Source organism: Microcaecilia unicolor, chromosome 1, assembly GCF_901765095.1.
Source record: "Microcaecilia unicolor chromosome 1, aMicUni1.1, whole genome shotgun sequence".
NCBI lineage: Eukaryota > Metazoa > Chordata > Amphibia > Gymnophiona > Siphonopidae > Microcaecilia > Microcaecilia unicolor.
In genome coordinates, this window is record NC_044031.1 from 270642601 (window position 1) to 270667468 (window position 24868).

The window sequence follows — 24868 nt, forward strand, 5'->3', positions numbered from 1 at the left end:
CAGCAGGTCACAGCTCGGCAAATGTTGAGACTTCTGGGGCACATGGCTTCCACAGTTCATGTAACACCCATGGCACGCCTACATATGAGATCAGCTCAATGGACCCTAGCTTCCCAGTGGTTTGAAGCTGCGGGGAATCTAGAGAATGTAATTCAATGTTCACCAAATTTTGGAATTCTCTTCAGTGGTGGACGATTCGATCCAATTTGACCATGGGGCGACCATTCCAAGTTCCTCAGCCACAAAAAGTGCTGACGACGGATGCATCTCTCCTGGGGTGGGTGCTCATGTAGATGGGCTCCACACTCAGGGAGCCTGGTTCTTTCAAGAAAAAGGTCTGCAGATCAACCTCCTGGAATTAAGAGCGATCTGGAACGCTCTAAAGGCTGTCAGAAATCGGCTGTCCAACCAAATCATTTTAATTCAGACAGACAGTCAGGTTGCCATGTATTATACCAACAAGTAGGGGGGCACCGGATCTCGCCCTCTGTGTCAGGAAGCCGTCCAGATGTGGCTTTGGACTCACCGTCACGGCATGTTTCTCCAAGCCACGTATCTGGCAGGCGTCGACAACAGTGTGGCTGACAGATTGAGCAGGATAATGCAACCTCACGAGTGGTCACTGAACATGGGCGTAGTCCGCAAGATCTTCCGAGCGTGGGGCACCCCCTCGGTGGATCTTTTTGCCACTCAGATCAATCACGAGGTCCCTCAGTTCTGTTCCAGGCTTCAGGCCCACGACAGACTAGCGTCAGATGCTTTTCTTCTGCATTGGGGGACAGGTCTTCTGTATGCATATCCTCCCATACCTCTACTAGGGAAGACTTTACTGAAACTCAAGCAGGACTGCGGAACCATGATCCTGATTGCACCCTTCTGGCCTCATCAGATTTGGTTCTCTCTTCTTCTGGAGTTGTCCTCAGAGGAACCGTGGAGATAGATTGGAATGTTTTCCAACCCTTTTCACCCAGAACAAGGGGTCGCTTCTACATCCCAACCTCCAGTCTCTGGCTCTTACGGCCTGGATGTTGAGAGCTTAGAATTTGCCGCCTCGGGTTTTTCAGAGGGTGTCTCCTGAGTCTTGCTTCCAGAAAAGATTCCACAAAGAGGTGTTACTCTTTCAAATGGAGGAGGTTTGCCATCTGGTGTGACAGCAAGGCCCTAGATCCTCTTTCTTATCCTACACAGACCCTACTTGAATACCTTCTACACTTATCAGAGTCTGGCCTCAAAACCAACTCAGTAAGGGTTCATCTTAGTGCGATTAGTGCCTATCATCGCCGTGTAGAGGGTAAGCCTATCTCTGGACAGCCTTTGGTTGTTCGCTTCATGAGAGGTTTGCTTTTGTCAAAGCCCCCTCTCAAACCTCCACCAGTGTCATGGGATCTCAACGTCGTTCTCACCCAGCTGATGAAAGCTTCTTTTGAGCCACTGAATTCCTGCCATGTGAAGTACTTGACCTGGAAGGTCATTTTTTGGTGGCTGTTACTTCAGTTCATAGGGTCAGTGAGCTTCAGGCCCTAGTAGTTGATGCACCTTATACTAAGTTTCATCACAACAGAGTAGTCCTCCGCACGCACCCTAAGTTTCTGCAGAAGGTGGTGTCTGAGTTCCATCTGAACCAGTCAATTGTCTTGCCAACATTTTTTCCCTGTCCTCATACCCGCCCTGGCAAAAGCAGCTTGCACACCTTGGACTGCAAGAAAGCATTGGCTTTTTACATGGAGCGGACAAAGCCCTTTAGACAGTCCGCCCAGTTCTTTGTTTCTTTCGATCCCAACAGGAGGTGAGTCGCCATCGGAAAACACACAATCTCAAATTGGCTAGCAGATTGCATTTCCTTCACTTATGCCCAAGCTGGGCTGACTCTGGAGGGCCATGTCACGGCTCATAATGTTAGAGCCATGGCTGCATCAGTGGCTCACTTAAAGTCAACCTCCATTGAAGAGATTTGCAAGGCTGCAACGTGGTCATCAGTCCACACATTCACATCTCACTACTGTCTTCAGCAGGATACCCGACGCAACAGTCGGTTTGGGCAGTCGGTGCTGCAGAATCTGTTCGGGGTTTAGAATCCAACTCCACCCTCCTAGACCCATTTTTGTTCTGTTTCAGGCTGCACTTTCAGTTAGTTGTTTATGGTTTCAGGTCAATCTAAGTTATGTCCTCGCCATTGCGAGGCCCAATTGACCAATGTTCATTGTTTTGAGTGAACCTGGTTGCTAGGGATACCCCACATGTGAGAACAAACAGCCTGCTTGTCCTCAGAGAAAGCGAAGAAACTTAACCTGTAGCAGGTATTCTCCAAGGACAGCAGGCTGATTGTTCTCATAATCCTGCCCACCTCCCCTTTGGAGTTATTTGCTTTTCTTTATGCTTTTTGATTTAGCTGAGGGAATGCGCTCATGCGACTGGCGGAAAATCAGTCCGCGCATGTGCGTTGCGCTGCACGCGTGCCAGAAGTCTCTGGCAAAACCTTTTTATATTTTGCTTGCAAAATGCCGTCCGATTCCTGGGCCGATGCGGACATCGACCCACATGTGAGAATAATCAGCCTTCTGTCCTCAGAGAATACCTGCTACAGGTGAGTATCTTCGCTGTACAGATGAAGAACCCACCCCCCCTAGACAGCTAGGCAAGAGGTCACAACAGCTGAGAGGGCGGCATCTAAAATGGTCAGTGGTCTTCTTCAGGCACCTAACGTTAGGTGCTTAAATGGCAGGCGCCCAGGTGTGGGTAAATGGCAGTTAGGCAAACTTACATAGGTGCTATTCTATAAATTTACCGCCTAGGTGTTTTAGTGCCTAACTGCAAAGGAAGCACACATGGGTGGGGCACGGACAGGCACACACTTTGTGCCAGACTCATAGAATGCTGTAACTTGTGCACTAACATTTACACCTGCATTTTACGTGTTGTAAGTGTTGGTGCTTAAAGTTAAGTATCCAAATGCCATTTTAGGCTGTATTCAATAATGGAATCTGGGCATCCAGATGCTGTTATACAATACTGTCTTAGCATACAGATTTTGAGTACCTAGAGGTCAATACTCAGTTGTCAGCGGTGAATGTTTTGCTTTCCACCCATGGTGTTATTTCCAGATATTCAAAGTCGGGACCTGTGCAGGCTTCGGCTTTGAATATCTGGTTATTTTTAAGCCTGCTAGCGCATAACCACTTAAGTTGATATTCATCACTTCAGCGACCATGAGTTACCACATAAAGATAGGACAGACATTTATGTGCTAACCCTGGCCGCTTAAGTGCTGAATATCAGCACTTAAATGGCCAAATGCAGATTCCGCCCTTGGAATGCTCCCAAGATAACTGCTTTGTGTTCGGCACTAACAGCAATATTCAGCAGCACTTAGCTGAATATTAGCGGCTAGCCCCAACCAAGCAATTTAACCAGTCAGTGACCAGCTAAATCTTGTTAAATATTGAGCAGCTAATTTTTAGCACCCTTTATAGAATTGCCCCCAGAATGTATAGGGACATTACACTGATAATTGGGATTCAAAGCCAGTACTGGGAAGACTTCTACAGTCTGTGCCCTGATCGTGGCTGGACAGATTCAGCCAACATGGATTTTCTCAAGAGAAAACTTGCCTCACCAATTTACTACATTTTCTTTGAAGGGATGAATATGCATATGGATAAAGGTGAGCTGGTCAATATTGTGTTATCTGGATTTTAAAAAGGCATTTGACAAAGTACCTTATGAAAAACTTCCTGAGGAAATTAGAAAGTCATGGGACAGGAGGCAATGTCCTATTGTGTAGTAAAAACTGGTTAAAAAAATACAGAAAACAGAGTATGGTTAAATGGCCAATATTCTGAATGGAGAAGGGTAGATACTGAGGTTCCGCAGGTATCTGTGCTAGGACCACTGCTTTTTAACATATTTATAAATGATCTAGAGATGGGAATAAATCGTGAGGTAATTAAATTTGCTGACAACACAAAGTTATTCAAAGTTGTTAAATCACAAGAGGATTGTGAAAAATTGCAAGAGGACCTTAAGAAACTGGGAGATTGGACATCTAAATGGCAGACAATTTTTAGTGTGCATATGGAAAGAGGAAAACAAAGCATAGTTACATAATGTAAGCTTCCACATTAGGAGTCACTACCCAGGAAAAGGATCTAGGTATCATCGTTGGTGATAGTTGAAACCCTCTGCTCAGTGTGTAGCAGCGGCTAAGAAAGCAAATAGAATGTTAGGAATTATTAGGAAAGGATAACAAAACTGAGAATGTTATAATGCTTTTGTATTGCTCCATTGTACAACCGCACCTCAAATACTGTATGTAGTTCTGATCACTGCATCTCAAAAAAGATATAGTGGAATTAGAAAAGGTACAGAGAAGAGTGACAAAAATCAAAAAGGGGATGGGATGACTTCCCTATGAGGAAAGGCTAAAGTGGCTTGGGCTCTTCAGCTTGGAGAAGAGACGGCTGGGGGGAGATTTGATACAGATATATAAAGTACTGAGTGGAGTGGAACAGGTAGGCGTGAATCACTTATTTACTTTTTCCAAAACTACAAGGACTAGGGGGCATGCATAGAAGCTAAGTAGTAAATTTAAAATTAATTGGAGAAAATATTTCTTAGTGAATAATTAAACTTCCGGAATTCGTTGCCAGAGAATGTGGTAAAAGCAGTTAGCAGGTTTTAAAAAAAGGTTTGGATAATTTTCTAAAATGTTTTATTTTTCTTTTTTGTTCATTTTCAGAGGTCTTTATTGAAAGACATGTCAATGGTGGTACAGATTGAAAAACTTACACACCTCCTTGTGTTATTATACAAAACAAGCTTTAAAATTAATAACAGGCATGTCTGCTCCAATTCTATTAATGTTGCAGCCCGCTAGCTCTTTATAAGCTCTTCAAACAATGGCAATATCAAAGGACCTCTATTTACTATTATGGAAGGTTTTGGGTTTGGGGTTTTGGTTTTTTTTACCTTTTTACCCCAAAATTCAATGTATCTCTCTCTCTCTTCCCCCTCCCCCCCGGTCCTACCAGACTAAATACTTCAGGTAATTTATCTCAAGAATCATAACCATTCCAATCCAGTTACTTCTACTGAATATATACAATTAAGAAATGTTAAGTGAATACTAAGCAAACTCACTCCCCAGATTACAGCTACTTACACTACTTCAAGAAAAGTCCCCCGTATTTTCTCCTATTTAGTCAGAATCTGCCTATGCTCAGCTATCAGCTATCAACTACTCCATCTCAAAGATAGTTTGTGGAGTCACTTAATCTGAGACAGATGGTTCACAGATTTTCAACTACTCACTAATGATAATTTAGCTACATTAAGGCTGTATGTCAATAAGGCCTGTTGATGGCAAGACAAATTTGGAGCAGGCCTATTAAGCAGAAGAATCCCAGGATCTCACAGAATGTGATGTTGCAGACATTTCTAAATGCTATAGTGGACTAAAAGTTCTCACTTATGGCAAAGCTAAACAATGTGGCCCATAGTGCCCCATTCCTCCACAAAGACATCAGTAAGACTACACAGATGGATAGATATGGTTAAGTTTTACTAGAATAATATACCAACAGTATAGTACCTTAGTAGTATTCTCCTTTAGGTTAGTTGATTCAAATTCAAATCAAATCAATTCTTGTATTCCACTAATATCTGTTTTCTATGAGTAAAAAGATACAGCGGTTTGAACGGTATTTTGTGTCCAAGTTTTCTTTGGAGAAATCACTGAGTGGAGACTTAGATGATCAATCTGGGAATATGTATGATATGACAAATTCCTAGACCCCTGTTGCAGGCCGGTAGGGCCGAAACATGAGTCGTGTTGGGTCTTATTGTTTCTGAAGATTGTTGTAATAAAGAATTCTTTTGGACACCATCTGCGAGAGGTTCCTTTTTGTTTCTCTGCTACTAGGAGTTAGAAGTCATAATGGGTTGTTATAGAGCAGTCTTTGGGAAGAGAAAGGTTTTTAGCCTCTTCCTGAAGTTGATGTGGTAGTTTTCTGTTCTGATGGGATTAGATAGAGAGTTCCATATTTTGACTCCAAGAATATGGAATAGAGAACTGAAAATCTTCTGATTTCGTTTTGTCTTTTGGAATGGTGATGCTAGCACCAGTTGTCTGTTAGACTAGAACAGACATAGTGAAGTGGTCTTAATCAGCAGTTCAGAGGTGTGAAGCCCTGTAGGATTTGAAAACTAAACAAGCAGCTTTGAACATGAGTTTTTCTGCTATGGGAAGCCAGTGCAGTTTGTTGAGATGAGTTGAAACAGTAGTGTATCTATTTAATCTGTATATAATTGACACGTAATACCAAGAAATAGAATATGACAGTAATCCAAGTAAGTTAGAACTAACATTTGACTAGTAGTGTGAAGGCTTTTTGATTGAAGAATGATTTGACTGGACGTGGCTGTCTCATTTTGAATAGCGTTTTCTTTCATAGCTAGTTAATATGGGAAGAGGTGAGTGAAGAATCGAGCAAAACCTCTGTTACTCTGGTTTCAGATTAAACTATAAAGATTTGACCATTGGTCAAAGATATTGATGATAGGACCTGAACTCCCTGATTTCGGAAGCATGAGACCTTGATTTTTTTGCGCATTCAATTTCAGGTTATTGGTCAGGGCCCAGGTGCTGACAGCATTCATACCATTCACTACAGGCAGTTGGATCTGTGTTTGATGCTGACACTGGTAAGAGAAGCAGGATGTCATCTGCATAGGATAATAGTAGTTCAGGTGTATTGAGGCAAAGAATGACATAAAGAGATTGAACAGGATAGGTGAGAGGGGAGATCCCTGTGGGACCCCGCAGTTAGAAAACCACAAGATGGAAAGTTGGCTGTTTTTCTTGACAATTGCTTTGATTTGAAAGGAATTCGCTGAACCATTTGAACCCAGTCCCTGTTATTCCTATCTGATCCAGGTGTTCAAGTAGCAATGTGTGGTCAGCCGTATCGAACGTGCCGATGTTTCGAATTGGAGAATAATTACTTGGTCACCTTTACATAGGTGTTTGACATATGTAGTTAGAACTAACAGCAGTGTTTCTGTACTATGTGATAATCTGAAGCCAATTTGTGACCAGTGTAAAATAGAAAATTTTTCCAGATATTTATTTATTTTATTCATTTATTTATTGCATTTGTATCCCACATTTTCCCACCTTAGATATAAAGAGGTTTTTTTTTATTTTTTTTACATTTGTACCTCGCACTTTTCCCACTCATGGCAGGCTCAATGCGGCAGGCAATGGAGGGTTAAGTGACTTGCCCAGAGTCACAAGGAGCTGCCTGTGCTGGGAATCGAACTCAGTTCCTCAGTTCCCCAGGACCAAAGTCCACCACCCTAACCACTAGGCCACTCCTCCACTTATGTAAGTTTCTAATACTTTAGTAAAAAGAGGTATTCTTGCCACTGGACGGTAGTTTGCAGTCGAAGTTGCGTCTAGCCCAACTCCCTTCAGTAGTGGAGTGAGAACAATTTTGCCCGTATCAGGAGGAAGAGAGACAGTTTTTAACAGCTCATTGAGATTATCGAGTAACCAGTTTACTGCTTCCATAGGGATGGATTTGAGTAGGTGTTTTGGACATTGATCCAGGGAGCAGTTGGCTTGGGAACATTTCAACAGCATTGATCTTACATCATCAACTGTTAGTAGTTGAAAAGATTCCAATTTTGGTCAGTTTTGAATCATTGGGTTGTAGGATCTCCAGCGATTAGGGCTGAGCTATGGGTTGGACTGTTTTCCTCTGTTGGTGTAGCTTTAGCTAGTTTGGACCTAATTTGGAGGATCTTGTTGGCAAAATGATCAGCTAGGTCTTCTGCGGTGGAAAATGTTTTCTGTGAATGTTCATCCTTATTAGTGGAAACTAGTGTTTTAACTAAACAAATGTTTTTTTTGTTAAGATAATCTTGACTTATTAGGCTGCTATAGTATTGGCGTTTTGAGTCTGCTACCTTCTTTTAGTAGAGTTGGATTAAGGAGTGGTCTGATAAGGAGATCTTAGCTTGAGTGGCTTCCATAACTTTCCATTCAGGGTCCTCTTAATGTTCTTCTGTCTGTCTCTCCTATGTTTACCTATGTGCTACATATACTGGACCATTATCCCTGAGATACCTATTTATTGTTGTTATAAACATTTATATACCAAACAATCCTCACACAAATCCTCTAAAAATGATTCCTCTCTCAGAACCCTTTGTTTAATATCCTTATTAGACAAAGAATGAGCCAACTGGTTGTAGGTGAATAAATCTTGTAAAGACTATTGGAAGGTTTGTGAAAGTGAATCAAAGGAAATGAAGCTTCCTCCTTAGAGTTGGCCCCCAACACTCCAAACCTTTTGTTCTGCTATCTCTTAAAGATTCCAGGGCCCAGTGTAAAAAGGGTTTCATGTGTAATAATAGTATGTTGATGCCCTTAAAAATCACAATCTGATTTTGTGATGTTAATCATGTTTCTTAAGAGATTGGGGTGAAATTGAGTTCAGAGAATATCTAATTATGACAGGATTTTGAAAAAAAAAAATTATAAATTTTATTTTTAAAAATGTATAGCATGCTGTGTCTGTAATAAAATATATCAAACTATTGCTATGTATGATGTAATTTCTTTTTTTTTTAATTTTTCTGTATGATGTAATTTCTTAACAAAATATACTCTCAACATGTTTCTTGTTCCACAGATAATTGCTTTGGGAAGATGTGTCCCTTTCCAAATGATGACAATAAAGAAATGCAAACACATTACAAATGTATATTGTGTCACTTTTTTGCCATAAAGATAGAATACAAATATATGCAAAAGCATCTTTTATAATAAATTTACCCTACATTTATAATAAATTTACCCTACATTTAAAATAAAGAAAATTGTTCTATATTACATTTCCCTGGTAACCGATAAAGGCAACAAAGTGAACAGCAGTGGTGTGCATGTCTTGAAATCACCAGTTTCCTGGTGCCATTTAATCCACAACCAACCAAACATTCTTTTATAGGTCAAAAATGTCTTGCTTAGAAATAAATCAGCAAAATATGGGGCCTTTTTACTAAAGCTTAGCACACACTAACAGGCATTAGTGTATGGTAAGTGCCACATGGCCCTTAGGTGTGAAATAGAACATGCAACATTAGCATGTGCTAAGCTTTAATAGAAGGGCCCCTAAACTCAGAAAATAGATGAAGAAACATTTCAGTCTTTGAATTGTAATGAGAGGGATTTGCGTAATAGCACATAGGCAAAACAAAAACATGATACTTGTTCTGTTGAGTGCAACAGTCTTTAAATTCCATTACACTAAATATAATTTAAAATGTTTTTTGAAACATCTGGCTTGGTGTTTTTAGACCAATGTGATTGAAGCTGCCCCTGATATGAAGCGCGAGAGTGAAAAAGAGTGGTACTTTGGCAACGCTGACAAAGAAAGGAGTGGCCCTTACAGCTTCATAGAGGTATGAAATTTTGTTACTAATGTACATTCTGTTTAAGAGAAATTGCCTGTTTTGAAGCTCGCATAGTTCTCAGAACACCATATAATTTGAATAGTGCACAGATTGCTTATTTATGTTGCTTTTTTATTATGTTAGTACATCAAATTTCATTTTTTTCCATTAAAGTTATGGCTCCTTATGAGCATCAGTAAGTTTTCGTACATTGCAAAGTATATTAAATCATGTAGATTACAAATAAAAGAATTAACCTGTAAATGTATTGAAGAAAATTGTAATTTGACTCTGAGTTATAAAACGTAAGGTCTATTAATACAGTACCATTCATCATTGTGCAGTTTTTGCTCAACTATTACTATTCTCAAGCCTTCCTCCACACACTAGAACATGTGCCAAGTTTAAGAAAAATGTACAGGGCATAGTCATACTACATGCTCACTTAAAGATGAATGCTTGTAACAACAGATCATTGAACAAATGATCATTAATCACTGTATTATCAAAGAAGGCATGACTAATAACAAATATCACCATGTGTAAAACTTTAGCCATATTGTGTTCATTCTCAAACAAAATAAGAGCGCACAATGCAACACTGCATCAAGGGTGCAAATGAAAGATGGCTGTAAAACTAGAAATTTACAAATGTGGTCTCAAGTTCTTCTAGGTTCCTTTGAATTTGATGTTTAAAGACAGCATGCTGTATTTTATTCTTATGTGTGCTATTGACCTCCATGGCCTATCTAAAGAACTTACAGTGTGAAGAGGAGTCACTGCTGTGTCCTGTTCATTATTCATGAAAGAAAGCATGTCATTCAATCAGATAAGGCTTTGGTTTTGAATTTTATTAACGCCTTTCCAAATTGGAGTTTAAGGTTGGTTACAAATTCAGGCACAACTGCCAGATGCCTGCTTCAGAGGTTTTAGATGCCTGCTTCAGAGGTTTTATCATCTGTTTGTACTTGAAAAAGTTGAGGGTTAAGTGATTTTCTATAGGTCACAAGAAGGAGAATTAGGGTTCCAACTCTGGCTTCCCTGGTTCTCAGTCTGCTGTTGCTGCCCATAAAATAGTCCATGCAATTAGCAGTTCACTACTGTGGATCCAAATTGATTATTTCACTAATGCTCATGTGTGTTCGGTTATCTGTGGGCTGTTTTATTTTTTTTTCATCAAATATTGATTCTATGGTAGGAAATGCTTTCTGTATGGTTTTTATAATTTAATGTGTGTTAGGGTGCCCCCCCCCCCCCCAGTTCTGTTTTGACTCATCTTTCCTTTGTTGGCTTGTCATAGGATTCTTGATCTATGCCCAGTAATATCTGGATACATTTTAATCAGAACATTTTTATGGTAGGTTTGAATATCATCTATCAAATACTAGCTCAAAACTTGTAGGAACAACAAATAACAAAGAAAAAAAATATATGTAAATAGGAGCATAGAAACATGACAGCAGATAAAAGGCCATATGACCCATCCAGTCTGCCCAACCTCTGTAACCCCTAACTTTTGCTTTTCCTAAGCGATCTCACATGCTTATCCCATGCCTTTTTAAATTCTGGAACAGTCTTCGTCTCCACAACCTCCACCGGGAGTCTGTTCCACGCCTCCATCGCCCTCTGGACCGACTCCATCCCGTTTATATCTTTCCGTAGGTGCGGTCTCCAGAATTGCACGCAGTACTCTAAATGGGGCCTCACCAGAGACTTGTACAACGGCACTATCACCTTCTTTTTCCTGCTAGTTATACCTCTCTTTATGCACCCAAGCATCCTTCTGGCTTTGACCGTCACTTTTTTTACCTGTTTGGAAGCTTTAAGGTCATGAGACACAATCACCCCCAAGTCCCGCTCTTCCTTCGTACACTGAAGCACTTCACCCCCTATACTGTACCGTTCCCTCGGATTCTTGCGACCCAAGTGCATGCTCAGAAAAAAAGAAAATGTATCAATGGATTAATAGTGAACTCTTCACGTGCTTCTGATGGTGGTCAGCGTTTTGACTGTGATCCGAGTTTCCCTGACGCAGACTGTCGAAACGCTGACTATCATTGGAAGTCGGTGAAGAGTTCACTATTTATCCATGGCTAAGAATTTTCAGCATTTTTTAAACTGTCAAGAAATCTGTTCAATTGACATGCTATTGATGTTTTTTTGAGTTGATATAACTTTGATTTTGTTTGTAAATATGGAAGGTTTCTTGCCCGTTATAGAAAATGCTGGTGCACTGAAGATAGTAGTGGGACTTTTTCCTTTCTATATTTATATATTCAGGGCTGGTTTAACCATTGGACCAAGTAGGGTGCTGGCTATAAAGGGCGCCAAAATCTCTTGCCTCTGACATAACTTGCTTGGTCTGATGGTTAAGCCACCCTCCTGCCACTGGGTCCCGTATACTACCCTCCCTCCTTTGGTCCAGTGTCTCTCCCTCTCTTAGGCCAGCCCTGTGTGTATGTATGTGTATATTTCCTTTTCTTGTAGGACCAAATTAAAAAAAAAAATTTGAGCTAGCAGTTTTTGATAGTTGATATCATGTAGCTCCTCTTTTTGTTTAGATTTGAAAATCAAAGCAGAATACATTTCAGTGGATTAAACAAAGTAGATGTATTTATAGGCATTTATTTTTATGTGTGTTTCCCATTTTAAACTAAAAATGGTTTACAGCAAAAACAAAATGTTTAAAAAATGTACATATTTACTTTTCCAATTATAATGGGATCCTACATTTTGGTTCTAGAAAGCATCATCACTGTTGAGCCAAAATGTTGGTATTTTAATTGAGAAGAAAGTAAATAACTATATCTAATATAGTAGTATGTTTAGATTATATCAAATGTTTGTCTTGAATAGATTGTAAGTGCTACCAAAATGAGATTGTCTTATTTAATAATAATGAATAGTAGTAGTTGATGGGTTCCTTTATGTATGGGGAGCTTCTCTTTGATATCTACTAAGATGAATGCAAGCTGCCTCCCGCCCCACCTACCCCACCATCACTGCTTGTATTTTTTTTTATTTTTTGCCAGTACAAGGGAATGATTTTGGTAGTACTTAATCTTTTGAAACACAAATCAGTCGTCGTCTTTCTTTTTTTCATTTTTTCTAGATGCAAGAATTTTGGGCTCAGGGAGTACTGACTCCTAAAACTCGCTGTTGGGCACAGGGCATGGATGGCTGGCGGCCACTGCAGGTCATTCCTCAGCTTAAATGGTGTTTGATAGCCAGCGGCCAGGCTGTGCTGAACGAGACTGACCTTGCTACGCTTATTCTCAACATGCTGATTACAGTATGTGGATATTTTCCCAGCAGGTAAAGAAAATATATGTTCACCTAATTAAGAACAAATTCCACCTCACATTGAGTTCTAATTGTAATGTCTGTATAGTTTGGTTATCACTAGAACCAGTTTGTATAGTTCCTAAATTATCAAAAATAAAAAGATTTTTTGGGTAATCTATTTAATAGGGTCAGTAATATTTATTTATACAAATGCTCAACAGTCTCACATAGAAATACAGGTTGACATTCAGGTTATTGAAAGAAAACAAAAGGGTGTGTTTATCTCTTCACTGTGTTATATCCTAGATGTACACACACATATTCATTCGTGTGTACTTTATTAACTACAAATAACATTGAATACAAAAGCTTTTTTTTTTTTTTTTTTGGGGGGGGGGGGGGTGTTTGAGGACAGGATGGAATGCGGAAAGACTTGTTCTAAACTAGTAAACTTAAGTTACCTATCTCATATGTAATGCAGATATACAAGCATAGTAAAGTCTGCCTCACAAAGGGCACAACATTGTCCTTCAGCTTTAGTGTCTGTCATAATGTTAAGCTAATAGTGAAGCAACCTTGTAGAGAGTTCTGTTGGAAAAGCATGTGTTTTGCTACAAACTACTCACCATTAACCCTCCCCCTTTCTCTATTTTGGAACACTACAAAAATTTGTATGTAGAAATAACTTCCATTTTCTCTCTGCTTTTCCTCTGGGCATGATGGTACTCACCTTTTGAAATATGTTTAGATCCCAGTAGTCTGTAACGCTTGAAACATCTCTCTTCCTATCATACATTTTTTCTCTGTCTTGCATAACTTTAGCCCTCCCTCTCTTTTCTATATCGCATATATTCATAAATGCACAGTACACACTTTCCATACACATGCAGGCCTTTCTCTTTCAGACTTCTGCATACATGTGAGCCTTCAGTAACTTTTTTCTTTTAATTCCTCTAATTTGAGAGTGTGGCCTCTTTTTTATTTCCTGACAGGGATTAGATTTCTAATTCATCTCTATTTCCATTATGTAAGTGGGCTATGCATTTGGTTTTGAGTATGCTAAAATCAGGCAATGTGGTGACTGAAATGTGGCCGTGTACTTCTGGCTTCATGCCCTTTATATGAGTTGATATCATTTAAGTAGCATGCTCCATATGCATCTGTGGTCCAGTTCCAAATGTTTTTTTCACATTGGGAGAGGAACTCATGTTCAAACTGAGATTGCACAGTTCCTTGCAAGAGCTTAAAAGGACATTTAAAAAAATCTTTTTTAGAAGGTTTGAAGAAAAAGATGTACAATATGATGATTAGGTATCATGTTACTTCTGATTAGCAAAATCCTTTATATTTTTTAGGGATCAAGATAATGCTATTATAAGACCATTACCCAGGGTGAAAAGGCTTCTGTCAGACAACACAAGTCTTCCCCACATCATTCAGGTAAAGCTTTTCACACTCTGGGCAAGTCACTTAACCCTCCATTGCCCCATGTAAGCCGCATTGAGCCTGCCATGAGTGGGAAAGTGCGGGGTACAAATGTAATAAAATAAAAGAAATTTCAAAAGGTTATTTAAAAAAAAAAAAAAAAGTCAGTTTCAAGTAGTTCTTCAGTTCTCTGAAAATTTATTTTGGTCAAAACTATTCTATTTAGTCTGTCAGTTATTTTGTTTTTATCTTTTTCATGATTGAAATTGAATCATATAGTACAGTGTTTCTGCCTTCTGTGTAACTTTTGTTTTGATGAAGTGACTGGGTTTCTAATGCTGTTTCTTTGCCTATTTCTTTCTTAGTTGTTACTGACCTTTGATCCAATCCTTGTTGAGAAGGTTGCAATATTGCTATACCACATCATGCAGGATAACCCACAGTTACCTCGATTTTATCTGACTGGAGTATTCTTTTTTATCATGATGTACACTGGTTCCAATGTGCTTCCTATTGCAAGGTAAAGATATGCTTTATTCAGCATGTACTACCCTGTTAATTATAGCTTGTATTGTATAGTGTGTGGGAATCTGTTTTCTTACAATCCCTTGTGGTCTAGTGGTGTGCTCAGGGCAGAAGTGATCCCCAGTCGTTCTTGCCCCTGTCAGCTCTACTCTGAAGATGCCATTTTGTGAGGAGAGTCTGCATGGGCAGGAGTGACTGGGGATCACTCCTCCCCTGACTATACCACTAGAATGCCATGGATTGTAAGATAGGCCTGAGGGGGGGCCCTTTCCGCTGGGCAGGGAAGAAAGGCAACTTCTGTTGGGAGGAGAGGGGGAGTGAGGAAGATAAAAAGGAGAAAGTATAAATTTTCAGTTTCCACCAGAAACACGGTCTGCTTTGGCCACAACTGAAACCGTGGATTTAACCTTTTGGCCGAAATCGACACCAAGCAGAAAAAGGATTTTGGGCCAGTTTCAGCATCGTAACCAAAACTGAAATGCGGTTGGCCTCTAATTATTACATGGCACGGCCACTCTTAAAATGTATAAGTTGGATATATAAAGTTTTACATGTTTTTTACTGGCATTATTCATATAAGTGCCAACTTCAAAAATCCACATATACTTTTAACAATTAGGCCACCATTTGGGAGGTAATGCACCTAAATTTGGGGGATAATTCTATACAAGGCACCTAAATTTAGGTGCTATGATGCTGCATGATAAGCCTGAATTCTATATTTGGAATAGGTTATGCGCCAGCAGTTACTCATTGCCATTTACACCAGGTCAGTGGCTGGTGTAAATATCTATGATTAAATGTTACAGTTGTGAGTGTAACTGACATGATTCTGGAACAGTGCTTCCCAGCTCTCTCCTGGAGGCACCTTAGGCGTGATCATTTCAGGATTACCACAATGAACATGCATGAGACAAATCTGCATATAATTGGTCTCTGCTATATGCAAATTTCTCATGCATATTCATTATGGTAATCCTGAAAACCTGATTGGCCTGAGGGTGCCTCTGGGAGAGGTTTGGGAACCACTGTTCTAGATGTTCAGTGCATAAATCTTTGCCATGCCCCTAACCCTCCCATGCCCCTCCCTTGTGCATATCCCTCTTGCACTTACACCCGGGCCATAGAACCTTTTGACCTTGCGGCAGCCATTTTTTCCCTCATGTTAACAAGGGTGTCGAGTGGCTTTAAAAAGTGATGCAGTAGGACCATTTCATGCCCAAACCCCCATAACTGGTGTATTCAGTGCTTTGGTCCGGAGCACCAGTATATAGAGTGTAGCCTCTGCCTGTGCATGCAAGCAAGGACCCTTGAAGCCTGCAGAGTCCAGCATGAAAACCTTTTGGTTCTGCATCGAGCATAGCAGGGGATTCAGCACTTGAAGTGGAAGCTGTGTCGGTATCATTGGGTGCACGGATGCAACATTGAGACAGTTGGTACCACGATCATGTATTATTATTATTAACATTTGTATAGCACTACCAGACGCACACATCGCTGAACATCCATCATAGAGAGACAGTCCCTGCTCAGAAGAGCTTACACTCTAAAAAAATAATACAGATAGACAAGACAATTAAGGACAAGGGACGTACTGGGTGAGAAGGAACAAGGGGAGGGCAAATTGAGTAGTGACTAGGAGCCAAAAGCAGTGGTGAAAAGATGGGTTTTTAGCATAGATTTGAAAACAGGTAGAAATGGAGCTTTTACGTACAGGCTCAGGAAGTCTATTCCAGGCATAAGGTGCAGCGAAGGAAAAGGAACGAAGTCTGGAGTTAGCAGTAGAGGAGAAGGGGGTCGATAAGAGAGATTTGTCCAGTGAGCGGAGTTCACGAGGAGAAATGAGAGTGGAGAGGTAATGGGGGGCTGCAGAATGGATGCATTTAAAGGTCAGTAGGAGAAGTTTGAATTGTATGCGGAAGCGGACAGGGAGCCAGTGAAGTGACTTGAGGAGTGGGCTAGTGTGGGTATAACGATTTTGGTGGAAAATAAGTCGTGCTGCCAAATTTTGGACAGACTGGAGAGGAGAGAGATGGCTGAGAGGGAAGACCAGTGAGAAGTAAATTGCAATAATCCAAGCGAGAGGTGACAAGGGTTTGGATAAGGGTTCTGGTAGCGTATTCAGAAAGGAAGGGGCGAATTTTGCTAATGTTGTAGATAAAGAAACGACAGGTTTTAGCAATTTGTTGAATATGTGCAGAGAAGCAGAGAGAGGAATCAAAGATGACTCCAAGGTTATGAGCCGAGGAGACAGGGAGGATGTGAGAGCCATTAACAGAGATAGAGAAAGGGGGAAGAGGGGAGGTGTAAGGACTCTTCGTCCTCTTCATTGGTGCTGTGTGCATTGAGGGACCTGCAGCGTAAAAAACCTAAAAAGCATCCCCCTGCATTGACATCCTCAGTGCACAGGAAGCATCCATGCTGCAGTGACTGCTGTCCTTCTCTCCAACTAATTTCTCATCAAGAGCCTTCAAGGTCTTCGAGATCTCCTACATCTGCACAGGCTATAACTCAGGCTACCTCCACACCACTTTCTCAGCTGGTATCAACACCTACTGTACATGAAGAAATGCAAGCTATGTTCAAGCTCTCAGGGCTACTGCATTTACAGACTATACAGACTTACAGTGTGCTTCCACCAACCACAGCCCAGCTCGTTAATAAATCGGAGGACGGTCACAAGAGAAGTCCTGCACCCTTCTATAAGCTTTAAGAAGCACAACTGTACATGTGCATGACTTCCTGCATCATGCCAGACCTCCTTTCGTCTTTTTCATGGTAGGGAGATACTCTGTTTTCCCTTTTTATTTTTATGCCTTGTCAAAGACCTCATTTTCTCTCCCAGCATCCCTATTAGGTTTTTTTTTTATATCTCTTAAGTTTGTCTTATTTTGCATTTACTTACTGTTGCCTTGTTTTGATCCTTGGTGGTTCAGCCAGGCTTATTTTCAAATTGGTTACTTCTACTGCTGCTATGTTTTTTAGTGCCATGTCTCAGAAGCAGGCTGCCATTGACTTTAAGAAGTGTGGCAAGAACATATCCACTACTACTACTACTTATCATTTCTATAACACTACTAGACGTACGCAGCGCTGTACACTTGAGCATGAAGAGACAGTCCCTGCTCGACAGAGCTTACAATCTAATTATATCCAAAGTGGGTATTTACAATTGGTGCTTGCAGTGTCTTGGGCCAATCATAAGTCCTCTCATTTCCATTTGTGCTCCCTGATGACGAGGAAAGGGATTTATGCCATGAAGAGCAAAGGGAAAGGATCTGTTGCACATCTAAATCTTATCCACAAGCATGGATCCACACAGATGCTGAGGAATTCATTGATACTGAAGGATCATTGAAGTGCCTTTGGGTGTTGATAGAGGCGATTGGGAATGTTGGCCAGTTCCCACCAAAGAAGGAATAGAATTCAGCTGCTTCATCAATCCAAAGACCAGTGCTGTTGAGCAAAGGCACAGAAGCAGCAACATCACTGGAGCATGATGTTGAGCATGGAGATACTGACAATCACTCTATCCTCTAAGAACCCCTAGATAAAGGACTTTTCATCCTCCTCTGTCTCAGAAGAGGTACATCATTCTCCAAAGGGCGGGACTAGTCCACTGATACACCTCAGGTAACTCATGAGTACATAGTCTCTCCAACTGTGCCCTCTTTGTCTTTGGTATCAGCAGTCTTCGAGAAGTTGCTAGATAGCAGAATTCATGAGGACTGCATGGTGACTTGCTTGACATGCTCAGCTTTGGCATTTGCATCTGTACATATATTCATGAAGGCTGTGTTCAAGACACATGCTTGGTTAGAGGTATTTCATCAATGCTGGAGTCTCACAGGCCCTTAGTGTTGGTCAGCATCCCTGGTGTACATTTGCAGTGCATCAGAAAAGAAAGCTTCCCTGAACTGGTGGCACAAACATCCACTGTCAGTGGCTACCGTTACTGAGGCTTTGACATTTAGCATTCCTGAGATTTTGTATATGAGCCTGTGGAGTGTTCTTATGGCTCCACTGGCTTACCTCAGATTCCGCTCCTCCACTGGAATACAGTCTCTCCCGGAGAATCTTTCCTCTACTATGTTAGGGAAATAGTTGATGCCATTCCATTTTAAATTAGAGGAGGAGCCTAGGGCATAAATGTTGGATATCTAATTTTTTTAACTTTTATCCCCCAAGGAAGGTATGACTGTATACATTCAAAAGATTCTGAAGGATGTTCAGATGAGAATTTGAGGTCCCCTCTTTCTGTATCCTTTTAATAAGAAGGCAGACTCAATGTGTAGCATCCAGAATGCTCCTTATTTGAAAAACAGTGTTTTCCAACCACTTTGGTAGTCAAATTTGCTGTCAAGAGTAGTGCCAAAAATTCCATATCCAAGATGGCATTCTAGAGGAAGCTATAACCCTTGAAGCACCAGAATTCTAGTATTTCTTCAGTTTCTAGTCTAGCTGGTATATTGAAGGACAGACCCAGGACTTTTCCTCCTGTTTCTGGAGGTCTGCCTTTCAGCTGATTTTATGGTTTGTCATGCATTTGTCATCAAGTTCTAGGGACAGATCTTCGGGAGTTGCAAAAGATATATTGAGGAGGTCCTGTTCCCCGCCTACCCCTCCTTTGATTGGAGCCTTTCGCACACACCCGAGGAGCAGGCTCCCCTTTTAGATCCTACTGTGCTGAGAACTGCTTGCAGCATGACTGGATGTTATTGGGGATAGTGAGGTATGCAAGGGCAAGTGAAACTGTCACCTGGCATAACGCAACAGGAATTGACCGTGATGTTGGTAGGTATCCACCATGGGGTCAAATTTCCCTTTAAGCACAAAAAGAAAAGGCTTGTTACAGACCAAAAACTGAAAGGTTATGCCAGTGGTCCAACATTGAAACACCCTTTCTTTTCGAAACTCTCACAGACAAGCTCGTTTGTACCTAAATCTGCATTACCCAATCTACAGTGGCTTCAAGTATAAAACCACTTACGCCACCACCTTCTCTTATATTAGCGCACAACTGTGGAATGGTCTACCTAGATTCGTGAAAGTTATCCCTGATCATCCGACCTTCAAAGGATACCTTAAGACCTACTTATTTGGAAAGGTTTACGCTCTTGACCCGCCCCGCACCGCCACCCATTGAATTCTATTTTCTATCCCTATTTTCCCACCTCTGCTATTACTCACTTGTTCCTTTACCTACAATGCCGTTGACTGTTTGAAGATTTGATGTATGCTTCTGTAAATTACTGTAAGCCACATTGGGCCTACCCGTGGGTGGGAAAAAGTGGGATATAAATGCTGTAAAATTTAAAAAAAAATAAAAAATATCTAATATAATAAAACGCACCGTGAACGTTCTGAAGACAACGTTCTGTGAAGCCGGAAGCTTGAAGCCGGAAGCCTGAAGCCCTGAAGCCTGAAGCCTTGAAGCCTTGAAGCCATCTGACGTCACTCCCAGGCTGAGGCTGAAGGGTTCGTGGATTCGTGGTGTGAAGCCTTCAAGCCAGCCAGCCGTCTCTGCCCCGCCCTCGCGACAAAACAAACAAATCCGGAAGCGAAACGTCAGGGAAGGAGGCGGCGCTCTCGACGTCTAGCCTTCCCTTCGCTGTGTTCCGCCTTAAAAAGAAGGCGGAACACAGCGAAGGGAAAGCTAGACGTCGGGAGCGCCGCCTCCTTCCCTGACTCTTCGTTGCCGGAACCACGGAGGTAAATTGAAAAAGAAGAAAAAAAAAACCAAAACGATGCATGGATGCGAAGGGGGGGGGGGGGGGAGAAGAGGGCGGGCCAGGCTGGGACATGGGAGAGAGAGTAGCATGGATGCGACGGGGGGGGCATGGAAGGGCGAGAGGGGACTTGCTGGAAAAGGATGAATGGAGGCGGCAGGGGACAGAGGAGCATGGATGGGTATGGATTGGGAGGGCAGGGCACAGGGAGAGAGGGGAATTACTGGAAATGGATGAAGGGAGGGGGCAGGGGACAGAGGAGCATGGATGGGCATGGATTGGGAGGGCAGGACTCAGGGAGAGAGGGAAATTGCTGGATAGGGAAAAATGGAGGGGCCAGGTGACAGATGAGCATGGATGGGCATGGATTGGAAGGGCAGGACTCAGGGAGAAGGGAATTGCTGGATAGGGATGAATGGAGGGGACAGATGGGCATGGATGGATATGGATTGCAGAGCAGGCCTCAGGCAGAGAGGGGAAATGCTGGATAGGGAAAAATGGAGGGGCCAGGTGACAGAGGAGCATGGATGGGCATGGATTGGAAGGGCAGGACTCAGGGAGAGGGGAATTGCTGGATAGGGATGAATGGAGGGGACAGATGGGCATGGATGGATATGCATTGCAGAGCAGGCCTCAGGCAGAGAGGGGAAATGCTGGATAGGGAAAAATGGAGGGGCCAGGTGACAGAGGAGCATGGATGGGCATGGATTGGAAGGCAGGACTCAGGGAGAGGGGAATTGCTGGATAGGGATGAATGGAGGGGACAGATGGGCATGGATGGATATGGATTGCAGAGCAGGCCTCAGGCAGAGAGGGGAAATGCTGGATAGGGAAAAATGGAGGGGCCAGGTGACAGAGGAGCATGGATGGGCATGGATTGGGAGGGCAGGGCTCAGGGACAGAGGGGAATTGCTGGAAAAGGATGAATGGAGGGGGCAGGGGACAGATGGCCACTTTCACTCTGACTCTCAAACACTCACTCTCACATACACTCTCCCAAACATACACACTCAGAGGAAAACCTTGCTAGCGCCCGTTTCATTTGTGTCAGAAACGGGCCTTTTTTACTAGTATATATATACATATAGAAGTAACCTGTAGCTAAGATATCCTATTTGTGATATTTGTTGTTCTAGGAGAAAGCCTGTAGCAACTGTTCTCTATGGAAAGCAAGATACAGATTCTCATGTTATATTCCTACCACCACTGAGAGTTGTCAGTTCCTGCACCACATGATAAGTCATGTACGTGCGTTGTGGTACCCCTCTAAAGGTTCTGAAGTTTTACTAGGCTGAAGAGGATTTTCCTTTGTGGGCTTCATTGGATGATTCTTTGTGGTTGGGTCTTGTATCCTCCTATTCAAACAGCAACTAATAATTTGATCAGGTTGATTTGATTTGAAACTATTTAGTATATAGTTGTATTTTGTTTGTTCTTTATTGAAATTTTTATTTGCTTGTTTTATTTTGTATTTTCATTTGTGCACCGCCAAGTACCTTAGAACTGTGTAGTTTATAAATATTTTAAATAAGTAAATAAGGTAAGTGACTTGGCCTTCTACTTCTATCTCCTCTCACCCTACCAGCTCCTCCTTTGATGTACTTTACCATTTTGCCAAAGTATGCAAACCTGTGTAATAAAAAATAGGAAGAAATGAGATCTAAGAAAAACTGAACTGACCTGCATCAGTCTGTGAGCATACTGTTATCTGTCTATAGATAGATATAAAAAGACATAACTATGTGTTTTAAGATAATGTAAAAAAGTCGCAAAGGCGTCTAGCCAAAACATGCAAATTTAAGTGTGTTTGTAAATATTGCAGTGAACAGCCTTTTTACAGTAATTTGCCCTTTAACAGTTATGATTACCTTTTGCTGTTCAGTTCTCTCAGGTAGTGGCTGACTCTTTGAAACAGTGACAGAATATCTCAGAAAAATGTAGGCCCTTGCCATGCCACGTGTTTGAAACATATCTTTAAGCTTGTTCTGCTTTACTATATGTAGTTCTTTCTGCAGTAGCACAAGAGTCATACTTTTGATTGAAAACTGTTACTTTTCTTTTAGGTTTCTGAAGTATACCCATTTAAAGCAAGCTTTTAAGTCTGAAGAGGTGCGTACAGATATCCAGTTCTATTATCCAAAATACTTTTTGTGAAGAAACAGTGTGTTGTTAGCCTGTAAAATGTATTGGATATTTTCCTGACTTAAATATGTCTGAAGTGTATTTCTCTTGTTTGGTCAGCAGATGGTGCATATTTATGCTTCTCCGAGGACAAGCAGGCTGCTTGTTCTCACTGATGGGTGATGTCCACGGCAGCCCCTCCAATCGGAAACTTCACTAGCAAAGGCCTTTGCTAGTCCTCGCGTGCCCATGCGCACCGCGCATGCGCGGCCGTCTTCCCGCCCGAAACCGGCTCGTGTTCGTCAGTCTTCTTTTGTCCGCGCTCGGTACGGTCGTGTTTCGCTGTTCGTGCCCCGGAAAGTTGACCTCGCGCGTCGTTTTTTGACTCGTTCTTTAAAAAGAAAATAATAAAGAGAAGAGTGTTTCGGGAGGAGACCTTTGGGTTTTTTTCCCTTCCCGTATTTCGAGTTTTTCGCCCCGGTAAGTTTTCTTTCGTCGTCGGGGTAGGCCTTAGTTAGGCCTCGGTCGAAGTTTTCTTCTCCCTATTTTTGTGGTGCCATTTTCGCCATTTCGAGTTTTGATCTCGCCGGCGTGATTTTTCCGCCCATGACATCGAAGTCTCCCAGCGGCTTCAAGAAGTGCACCCAGTGCGCCCGGGTAATCTCGCTCACTGACAGGCACGCGTCGTGTGTCTGGAGGCTGGGCACCGCCCTCAGGCCTGTAGTCTGTGTTCCCTTTTACAAAAGCGGACTCAGGTAGCGAGGTTAGCCCAGTGGAACATCTTGTTCTCGGGCTCTTCGTCGGCATCGGCACCGGGGGTATCGAGTGCATCGACGTCGTCAGCGCCCGGACCTTCATCCTCGCCCCCGATTGCATCGAGTGCATCGAGGCATCGGCCCTCTGCATCGGGGCGACATCGGAAGGCTGCGTCGGCGTCGGTGGTGTCGAGACCTCCTCGTCTGCTGATGTCGTCAGACGGTGGTGCTTCGTCTGGATTGCAGGTGAGGGCTGTCCATTCCCCTGCTGGTGGCGGTGAGCCTTCGGGTGGGTCTCCCCCTACCTTGAGGGCTCCTGCGGTACAGCCCCCCCGAGACCGACCCTCTTCGGTCTCGGCCCCGAGGAAGAGACGGCTAGATTCTACGTCCTCCTCGTCGGTGCCGGGAAGCGCCGGTGACGTGCTTCGCTCCAAAAAATCGAAGAAGCATCGACACCGGTCCCCTTCCCGTGTCGGCACCGAGAGCTCTGGGTCGCCGAGGGAGTCGGCACCCAGCAGGCATCGGCACCGAGAGGACCGCTCACCCTCTGTCCAAGAGGTGTCGATGCGCTCCACTCTGGACAGCCCGGAACAGCCTCCACGCCCGGAACAGACTCTGACATCGACGCCTGCATCGACTTCCATGCCTTTTTCTGCAGCCACTCTGAACGAGAGTCTCCGGGCCATTCTCCCAGAGATCCTGGGAGAGCTGTTGCGCCCTACCCCTCCGGTACCGGGGGTGCTTGCGCCACCGGTACTGTTAAGTGAGGCGCCGGCTGGCCCATTGCCCGGGGTGAGGTCTCCGACATCGACTGCGGCCGCCTCCCAGGAAGGCTCCCCGACTAGTCGGTGGAGGGAGCTTCGCCGGTGCGGGCGAGGGAGTCTACCTCTCGACGCTCCCGTCGAGCCGGGCACGGTTGCAGACACAGGTTCGTGAACTTGTGTCTGACACCGATGGTGAGGCCTCGTGGGAAGAAGAAGAAGACATCAGATATTTCTCTGACGAGGAGTCTGAGGGTCTTCCTTCTGATCCCACTCCCTCTCCTGAAAGGCAGCTTTCTCCTCCCGAGAGACTGTCTTTCGCTTCCTTTGTCCGGGAGATGTCTACGGCCATCCCCTTCCCGGTGGTTGTGGAGGACGAGCCCAGGGCTGAAATGTTTGAGCTCCTGGACTATCCTTCTCCACCTAAGGAAGCGTCCACAGTACCCATGCATCATGTCCTAAAAAGACATTGCTGGCGAACTGGACCAAGCCATTAACTAATCCCCACATTCCCAAGAAGATCGAGTCCCAGTACCGGATCCATGGGGACCCAGAGCTGATGCGCACTCAGTTGCCTCACGACTCTGGAGTTGTGGATTTGGCCCTAAAGAAGGCCAAGAGTTCTAGGGAGCATGCTTCGGCGCCCCCGGGCAAGGACTCTAGAACCTTGGACTCCTTTGGGAGGAAGGCCTACCATTCTTCTATGCTCGTGGCCAAAATTCAGTCCTACCAGCTCTACACGAGCATACACATGCGGAACAATGTGCGGCAGTTGGCGGGCTTGGTGGATAAGCTCCCCCCTGAGCAAACCAAG

General features: G+C 42.9%; 1 protein-coding gene across 5 annotated transcripts in view; it reads left to right on the forward strand.

Moving 5' to 3' along the window:
- Nucleotides 1-24868, forward strand: part of DNAJC13 (DnaJ heat shock protein family (Hsp40) member C13) — a 542758-nt gene that overhangs the window by 247483 nt on the left and 270407 nt on the right. For all 5 annotated transcript variants that reach the window (XR_003942499.1, XM_030206535.1, XM_030206508.1 and 2 more), the window contains 5 exons: nucleotides 9358-9462; nucleotides 12566-12768; nucleotides 14094-14178; nucleotides 14529-14683; nucleotides 22481-22526. Coding sequence is in view for 4 of the 5 variants with exons in the window: in XM_030206535.1 (XP_030062395.1) it covers nucleotides 9358-9462; nucleotides 12566-12768; nucleotides 14094-14178; nucleotides 14529-14683; nucleotides 22481-22526 (594 nt within the window). In the remaining variant the exon portion in view is untranslated. The remainder of the gene's footprint in view (nucleotides 1-9357; nucleotides 9463-12565; nucleotides 12769-14093; nucleotides 14179-14528; nucleotides 14684-22480; nucleotides 22527-24868) is intronic.